This window comes from Montipora foliosa, chromosome 6, assembly GCF_036669935.1.
Source record: "Montipora foliosa isolate CH-2021 chromosome 6, ASM3666993v2, whole genome shotgun sequence".
Taxonomy (NCBI): Eukaryota; Metazoa; Cnidaria; class Anthozoa; order Scleractinia; family Acroporidae; genus Montipora; species Montipora foliosa.
In genome coordinates, this window is record NC_090874.1 from 71,222,450 (window position 1) to 71,232,152 (window position 9,703).

Consider the following 9,703-nt stretch of genomic DNA (forward strand, 5'->3'; position numbering starts at 1 on the left):
GCGAACTCAACCCATGCGGTGAAAGCGAAGAGCGGTTAAGACTAGAAAACAAACAGATACAAAAACGTACTTAGTAAAATGAACTAATCGTAAACGGAAACTCCATGAAAAGATACACTTACATTTGTTAGGAGCTGGTAACTGAATTGACTACTCGAAGCGAAGAAAGTTACATACAAACTGCAGAAAGCGAAACTACTAGAACTACTCACAAGCGAAAATGACTGATCGAGAACCCTAGAAATGACTAAATTAAGCCTTAGATACCGCTAAGAGAACGAATAAATTAAGCACTAAATTTCTGATTAAAAAACTGACAACTGCTTTCTTAAGGGAGGAATGCAACCACGCTAATGAGCAGGCGTTTGGATCTAACACCAATGCTGATCCCTTCTTGGTGGGAGTTATGAAAACTGGAACTTTGGCGGTTGGTAAAGGCGTTCTGTCTTCTTATTTTGAGGCTGAATAAACTAGCTGCTATTGCAAATTTCTTGCAAATTGAGTTAAAGATTGTATATCAACCGCACTGTGCGCAACTAGGGCACTGTCATAGGCAAAGAGCATTTCCTTTACTACCTTTATTGATGTAAAGTTACTCTTTGCTTTGAACTGAGCCTCATTGAACAAGTCTGCTTCTTTCTGCCACATTATTGAGTCATGTTGACTCGTCATCAGAATCCACGTTTTTCGGGTTCTATCAGAGATCCTTTTCAGATCCTATTTTATTTGATAAGGCCGTGTTGCAATAAAATGGCCTTTTATTCTGTTGTGTTTTGTTGTTTCCGCAATGGCTTTGAAATCTTATATTACCCGGAAGTACGTCACCTTAATGTTTAAAGTGTCGTATTTTTTACTGATACTCTGGATAGTGTCTTGTCCATTTGATAACGTTTACGGCCTTTGAACGACAGGAATAGGATTTCAACTTTTTTGTTAATTCTGACGATCTTACTCCGGATAAAATCATTGTTCATACAATATTATTACACTGTTTTACTTGCACTGATCAAGTGATCCACTAATTGTTCGTAGATGGAAGCTCTAGATCGTGTGATTGAAAATTTGACGACCAACTATTTCGAAAAGTACACAGGTGTGCCTGCCTTTCCACTGTCAGGTGAGAAGCTCCATAGAATATTTCCTATTTCATTAAGTCATTGTTCAAAGAATTCACCGTCGAACCATGAAGCCTAGATTTTTCAGGCTTTCCTTTCGTTACTGCTCATATAACGTGAATTAATAACTGCGATGAACAATATCTTAACTCGATCATGGAACTATGCGACAAACAACAAATTCGCGTGAAGTGATTGCGATGAAGTGTCGTGGCCGAGTGGTTAGCGCTGCGTAGAAGCACCGGAGATAAATCTTTGCTCTCAACGCTAGCTGAACTTGTTCCGCTTATTCTGGACCTGCTTGCATTTAAATGGCCAACTGTCTGCATCCCGCTAGGAGGAACTGTGCTGTTTCTCTCATAGAGCCTAAAAAGCCCTTGAAGGGTTCTGTGCCACGAGTTAACGTGAAAATAACTTCTTACCGAGACACCAGCTCAAGGAACAGCCAAGACAAAAAAAATCAGGGATGGCTGAAATTCAGCAAGATTAATTTGGATCGAAAACGGGGATTTGGAAAACTGATCCGCATAAGAGTTTTTCAATGTTACATATTTTGTTTGTGACTTAAATTACAATGTTCGACAGACATTTCTTGTCACGAAGCTTTGAGTGGTATTGCTTAAACGTAATTTATAGGTTAACGTTAAGTTCCATAGTGATAGCGAGTAGGGGCCAGTAGTAATTGATAAAACTACGCAAAATTAACTGCACTGCCATGGCACATCCCCTTCAAGGGTAGAGGTCAAATAAATATACTATTAATATCAGTTTCAATTATGGGTGATGTACCAGCTCTCGTAACGCACAATGTGATTGGCTCGCTACCCGAGCCAAAATCAGTTGAAACAATTGAAACAATTATTTAGACTTAAAAACAATAGAAGCTGCTTACAATACCAAACAATAGCAGGTCACGAGAGCTGCTACACTACCGTTATTTTTTTAAGTTGATTCGGGGAAATCCGGGGAAATCCGAGTGTTCCTTTGCAGGAGTCGAACCTTCGACCTTCCGATTATTACTTCGGATGGTCCACCACTGAGCTCTGAGCTACAGGAGATTCGTGGGAGCTAGGACTCGGGGATACTCGGAAAGAATCCGAGTGCTCCTTTGGAGGGGTCGAGCCTACGACCTTCCGACCACTAAGCTATAGAGTGTATTCACTCACGTGATAAGTAACCTTGTTTTTCCACCGAAAAGAAAGAAAACGTTTGCATGATAATAGAGCCCAATTTCCAGAGAATTAGTTGGGTACACCAACATGGCCGCCTTTCTATTGTTTAGGTACACCAACATGGCCGCCGTGACGTCACGTGAAAACACTCTATAGCAGACTCGCGGGTTCTAGGCCATTAAACTAGTAGGTTAATGGGACAACTGCCCCGCCTTACTGCTAGGATCTAAATGATACAACGGAGCATATCCGCCATCATTAGCTTCTACTTATTACGATGACGGAGGTTGTGTAGTGGTGCATAGATGGCGGTAAGGAACTGCATGATTGGAGAGACTCTCATACGAAGCAACGCGTAAGACAGCCACCTGTTTTCTCTTGTAGATGAGAATAATATCAATAACAGCCTGGCTGAAACTCAGCGAAATCGGGAAATGTGCGACCAAATTGTTGGAAGAGTACTTCCAGATCCTAGTAGAACTGACGGGCTACGTCAACCTGGTGGCCCGATGGTAAGTACGACTGTTCGGTACCTTACCTTTTCTCTGTGGAGTTTGTTGTTGCCAGTAACTGAGTTTACAGATTTGATCCTTACCTCTGAAGCAGTGATCAGCGAATCTCAGCTTAGTTGCTGTTTCCAATTCACGTCACGAGCTCTCCTAAACGCGTAAACGTATCATCCAGTCTCTTTCCTAGCTTTCTGTTAACAGTCCAGCTTTCACATCCATGTGGCAAGATGATTTCTACATAGAAAAGGAAGAACACAGCCGCCCATATTGAACAGCGTGAACAGGATGGAAGAGTCGCGAAATACATACGATAGCGTTAAGTTATATATCAAAGTGGCGTTTTCGCTCTTGTTGTGATTGATAATATAATCTATATCTTCTTAATTATTTGCGCAGAGGACATTTAACTTTGACAATATTTTCAAGCAGATTCACTTAAAAGGCATGTTACATATGTATCATATCCTCTCTAGGCTTGGAAAAGTGCTGGAACTCAAATCGAAGATTACATGTTACATGTTGCCAGCCCTTTGAGAGTACCCTCTCACCTCTGGCAGAATTTTAATCCGTTCATTGTTTTATATGGCTCTTGGGTATGGTATTTAGCCTTTGGCACTGCAAAAAATAACAGAAATATACATTCTGAGTAATTTAAGAAGAACAAATACTCTTGACTGTCCTGGCTTTATTGCAACAATGTTTCGGCTGTTAAGCCTTCCTCAGGTTGAAAACTATTTACAAAAATTAATTAAAAATATATATAAAAAAAGAATAGAGCCTCGAAAATTACAACAAGTAGACTGATATTTATAGGAAAACTAATTGAAATGTGTGAATACAGGTTACCCTTCTAGTTAACTATTATGACCAAAAAGTCAATTTTTATTTTTCTTTGGATTTCAAAACTATGTTAACTGAACAGTAAATGACCCACGTTTTAAGCCTTGATTAATCTTGATTTTAAAAAGACGCTGGGAATTTTTCTCTTTAATGGTCCGCCATTACTAACTTTAAAATCTTGAGAGAGCCTGATCGAGGAGAAAATGACGCCAAAGAATCAATAGTTTAAGAATGGAATGCGTGCGTACTCGGCTGAATTAACATGCAGCAGGGGAGTTTCAGGCTTTCGAATTCAGACTTTTACACTTGAGTAATGGCGGACCGTGAAATCCAAATCTTACACTCAAAGTAAACAAGCTTTGGAATAAACTCAAATTTTTGCCAGTCAAGTGGGCGTAAGCAATCACACTTTCAAAATCTGAAGAAAAAAAGGAAGTGATTTTTTGATCATAGTAGTACTTTAACGAATGAAACAACGTGGGCGACTTATCCAGGGGTGGATCAAGGGGGAGGGTGTAGGGGTCCCCCCAACCCCTAAAAAAACCTGCGGCTTTCAAATACAACTGGTATTCTGCAAGAAAGTGGTGCACCTCCTCCTAAGAAAATCGTGGATCCGCCCCTGTTATCTTTTACAAAGATGCAAAAAACTAGCAAAATCGAAGCTAATTATGAACAATGGAACTGAACTATTGTAAAAAGACAATTCATTCGCAATAATAGCCAGGTTAGTCAAGAGTTTGTCTTCTTCTTTAATTAATAACTCAGACTTTAAATATCTGTAGAAGACATCGTATCCTTGGATCATCTTGCTGTCCTTACTGGGAGCTGACTTAAGTATTATAGTGTAAAGTGAAGTGCTAGTTTTCTAACCCATATGAACCATGTGGGCGTTAGCCCTAGTAATGGAAACGGGCCCACGCAAGGACAGAGAAAAACTCTGACAAGGTGGGAATTGAACCCACGACGTTCGGGTTAATTAGATCACCGCTGCTCTAGCGACTGAGCTACAAGGTCGGATGGGAGCAGGCCGTGGGAACTGAAGATGTTAAAGTCACGGCAATGAACATGTACATGTACAAGTACAAGGAAGGGTTACGGTTTTGCAAACGTTAGCCGTGTAGCACCTATATTTCATCAGACTTAACTATTAGAGTGTACTGTGAAGTGCTAGTTTTCTACCCCATATGAACGTAGCTCAGTCGGTTGAGCGGCGGTGATCCAACCCGAAGATCGTGGGCTCAATTCCCACCCTGGTCAGAGTTTTTCTCTATCCTTGTGTGGGCCCATTTCCATTAGTAGGGCTAACGCTCACATGATTCATATGGGGTAGAAAACCAGCACTTCACATTACACTCTAATAGTTAAGTCTGTTGAAATATAAATACTACACGGTCAACGTTTGCAAAAACGTAACCCTTCCTTGTACTTATTGGGAGCAATTCGTTTGGTAGCCAAACGAAATGAATTATATATTGAACTGCGGACATGAAGTGAAGCTATGATCCTGGCAGCTATGAACGCAATTTAAGCAATTGTGTAGAGAACCCTTAAAAATTTAGTACTTTAACGAGGTTTGAACCCGTGACCTCACGATGCCAGTGCGACGCTCTAACCAACTTGAGCTATGAAGCCACTGATGTTGGGAGCTGGTCATTTGTGGGTTCAAACGGTTCCCGTGTTGAATGAATCAAACCCCGTTGAAGTCCTGAATTCTTCAGGCGGGGGTTATTTCAGGCGGGGGCTATTTCCTTGTTTTTAGGGTATCTGATACCGACAACTATGTCTATGGTTGCCGCTACCTTCACGAAGCCGCTACCCGAATGCAATTCCTGAGCGCATGCGCAATTGCTATTCGGACTGTGTGGTTGGCAAATCTCGTACCCTACGTTCTCGTTCCTTCTGAGCACGCTCGAAGGAACCCCGACCCAACTCTGAGTCACTTGTTTCCCGTCAGCTAGTCATTGCGGGACGTCGCCTTGCTTTTGATCGATTGCAAACTCAGCAAAATCAATTAATTATATGATGTCTCCGATTATGTCAAGGTACATAAAAGAACTTTTGATTCTACTTGGAAACAGTAATCCAAATAAATTCAGATTTGAATAAACGATCGCTGACACTAGAGGAACTATGAACGGAGAAGGGATCCTCGCATTTAGCCGTAAGGTTTAAGCAATTGTCATTTAGAGACACCTGACAAATCCGTGAGATTTTAACGTTATTCTAGCCCATGACCTCTGCGATGCCGGTGCAATGCTCTTTCATTCATTGTGTTCTTTCACAGGAAGACATGAGCGCAACAAAGTGACTTGCTTCTAACTGAGTGGCTTCGTACCTCAATTTGGCATAGAGAATCATGAGGTCAAAGGTTCGAATCCCGTTGAAGACACTTCCATTTCTCGGGTGTCTATTATAAGAACCAATAGAGATATTAAACATCACGTTTATGGCAATCGGCAAACTTCGCACTAAAATTTGCTTTTTGCCAGACTGACTGGAAGAAACTCGTTTGATGTGGGCTTCTTTCTTGCGTGTTAACAGCAGGTATCAAGAACCTTTTCAAAAGAGAGAGACGACTAGAATAACTTAAGTTTAATGCTTTTATGACGAGCAGTAGTCTACCGTTTTGCGTTTGCCTTTCACGCGCTGCTTAATCACTTTAATTTCTTAAATTGTCCGTGTAGGTATAAGGATCACTATAACCTGCACTTCAAATATATTCGTTTAATATTTGATTCAATATAGCAACCAGTTTTTCGCTGCAGCTTGAAAGGCTTCTGATAGTTTTTTCATTTGTCTATCTTATTTGCTTCAGATATGCCAGGGTGACCTGAAAGAGCGAGAAAAAAGAGAGTCTTGGGACAACGACGATGAAGCCTCCACATCGCTGTTCAGTGAAACTGAGGGAAATACAGGGGGAAATATGATTCTCTACCAAACTTTCGAATCAGTAGAAGAGGTCAAGGAATCTAGTGATTTTCTCCTGCAATACATGCAAGAAAAAGTCGACAAGATGACACAAGAAGTGAAAGACAACACAACGAGGAAGATAGAAAGCACTTTTCAAGTGCAAAATCAAAAGATAGAAGACCTGAGAAATACTTTGAATGAGATTTTGAATATTTTGAAAGATGAAAAAGGAGGAGGTACAATGGAGCCTTCCTGAGGCTTTTGTGCTTAGTGGATTATTTTAAAGTGCACCTACACTCAATATTGTTCGTTCCTAATCATAAATCTCCTCATCCAAATCAAACAAATGTTACCACTGTTACCCAGATTTTCGCTTTTTCTACGCCGTGAAAGCTACTTAAACTTAGTAGAACTAGGGAAATTGTGCATCGCAAAGCAGTTTGTGACGTAAAATCGAGAATAGTCTCATGCCTCTCATATCACGGCAGCGGGACGGTCCAAATTACTTATGGTTTTTATAACTTTTCGTGTCTTGCCCGGCAGAAAAAAAGTGAAATAATGAGGTAAGGATGGTAAAACATGTTTGCCATTGATAGGGAGATTAATATTGTAGACTAAAAATATTTGAGTTTGGATGCACTTTAACATTTTTGATTAGTAAAAATCAGTGATTTGTAGACATTAACAATTAGACCCGTAGCCCGCAAGGGCTACGAGTCAATAGTCCATGAGACGAAGCCGAATGGGCTATTGACCCGTGGCCCTTGAGGGCGAAGGGTCTAATTGTTTTAGTATCACCCAACTAGTCGGACAGAAGCTTAGCCAATTAAAATGCAGGATTTGCATTAGTCCACTAGTTGGGAGATACTAAACGTCAATAGCACGAATTTAAGCAGAAGCACTTAAAGACTGATTTTGGTAAAAATCTGTTTGAAAAGACTGAACATTATTTTCCTAGACTTTAAAGTTAGTTTTGAGTGGAATGTACGGAGATCAGTAAGTGTCATGGTGATACCGTCTTTTTTGTCGCCGGACTCTTTTTTTTTTTTTTTTCATTCACATCTTCAATAAAGTAGATAGGTAACTTGAAGTTAAGCGGAATCCATGACAAAGAAAGTCTATTAATGTAAAGAAATGTGAATTTGATGTGCGGGTTATTGGCGAAAGAAATTCACATTTCTTAACTCCTTCATTAGTCCTCTGGCACGGGAACAAATTGAACTCTCAACTAGGAGGCTCCATAGCTCAGTTGGTAGTTGGTAGACCATTGCACCTCCATCGCAGAGGTCATGCATAGCTTCGCATGATCCCGTCGAAGCCCCCTAGATTTTTCAGCTGTCTGCGAAACAATCGCAAAAGTTAAAATAAAGAGGTGTCGTTTTGAAATTAAGGCTTAAAACTTGGGTCACTTAGTGTTTATTTAACATACTTTAGTTTTGAGATCCAAAAAAAAAGATTTCTTGGTCATAGTAGCTCTTTAAACTGTCCTGGTAAGTGCGAGTATCACTTCATAAAGGTTAGGTAGTGGCACAATCTCTAAAAATAAGCACAGACTCATTTTGGAAGGGAACTATGCTTCAGACTTGAAGACTTAACGTGTGTTTTATATCTCAAGGGTACACAAGAACGTAAAATTGATTGTTGATAACTATAACTTTTTCTAGACTTTTTAAGTATTACTGTTTATGACTGGTTTGTTTCCAGTATCTCAGTAACCGATCTCAATTTATATCCATTTGTAATGTTATGTCAGTATCATTTGGTGTCTCTCAGGGTTCAGTTCCTGGCCCTCTTTTATTCATTTTATATATGTATCAATGATTTTATTGACTGCTCCACTGTGTTTGATTTTCACCTCTTTGCAGACGATCATTTCAAATTTATTTTTAGCAGATTCTTCCTTGGATTCCTTAGAAACGGTGGAATCAAAATTCAAGAATTGAAATATGTCCATCATATGGCTAGGTGCTAACAAACTGTCCGGTTAAATATTTATTTAATGAAGCGAATTTTGTTATTTCCCACCCTTTTCAGAAAAGAAAAACGGCTAAAACCATTATGATAAAAGTAAACCAAACGCCAACATGCCAAATATCTTGGAATAGTAATACTAGCTTTACGCTCATCTTAATTTCAAGGAACACATTCATCAGCTAAGCAAGAAATTTTCTGGGTGCACTGGGATCCTAGCTAAGTTGCATCATTATGTTTCTCTTACTTGTCATGTCACTTTTTATCTGTGTTAGGCAGTGGAAAGCATAAACATTTTGGGAAAACGTTGAAGATGCCGTAACTCCGGAAAAAGGCGGAAAAAGGCGAGATCTCTCTGTTTTCCACTGCCTAACACAGATAATCATGACACGTATCATGTTCGCAAACGACTACTAAAAATGTTTCTCTTACTATTTTAAAACAGATGTATTTTTCTCTTATTTACCCTTTCCTTTTATACGGTGCTAACATCTGGGGCAAATACTCTGTTACGTAACTACGTACTCTATATCTTTTAATTGCATGTATTTCAGAAAAAGGCATTACCTTTTCCCAGTATAATGATCATACTTCTCCTTTGTGTAGGGATTGAAACATTTTGAAATGACTTGATGTTATTTATTATTTACACTCCATTTTATGTTTAAATTTCATTTAAACAGTCCTTTTCTTTATGTGTGCGTGTGTTTGCTTTTTTTTTTTCAAACTCTTACTGACAAAAATAATTAAAAGTAGTTTTTTTATTATTATGCCTCCTAGCTAGATTAGCTATTTAGTAATTTTCTAGGAGGCCTTATACCTTACATATGTAATGATGACTTTTTCAGAGAGAGGAGTTCCTCTCTCCCTTGTCATTGTGTGGTATAAATAAAGGATAGGAATGGTTAGGAATGCGCTATGGGTCCTGTTGTTGTACCCAACTAATCCTCCGAAAATTGAGCTCTATTATCATCAAAACGTTTTCTTTTGTTTGGGTGCAAAAACAATGTTATTGATCACGTCAGTGAAAACACGCTTTAAATAGTCAGTTACTTTCGCTCCAGTATTTTTTTACCAGGTGCTTCACCTTATACTACTCACGAGCGACCCTTGGCATCGTCCTAGTGTGTCTGGTTCGTTTAGCGAAAACGCTGCGTTCTCGGCCACTGATTATCTTTTACAAGTT

At 39.4% G+C, this 9,703-nt stretch overlaps 1 protein-coding gene across 2 annotated transcripts in view; it reads left to right on the plus strand.

Annotated features, from left to right (window-relative positions):
• The window catches only part of LOC138008324 (short transient receptor potential channel 2-like), a 59,340-nt gene extending 51,741 nt beyond the window's left edge, over positions 1-7,599 (plus strand). For both annotated transcript variants that reach the window (XM_068855630.1, XM_068855629.1), the window contains exons 12-14: positions 1,033-1,117; positions 2,672-2,799; positions 6,452-7,599. In XM_068855630.1, coding sequence (XP_068711731.1) covers positions 1,033-1,117; positions 2,672-2,799; positions 6,452-6,802 — 564 coding nt within the window. In that variant the 3' untranslated portion in view covers positions 6,803-7,599. The remainder of the gene's footprint in view (positions 1-1,032; positions 1,118-2,671; positions 2,800-6,451) is intronic.
• Positions 7,600-9,703: the final 2,104 nt, after the last annotated feature.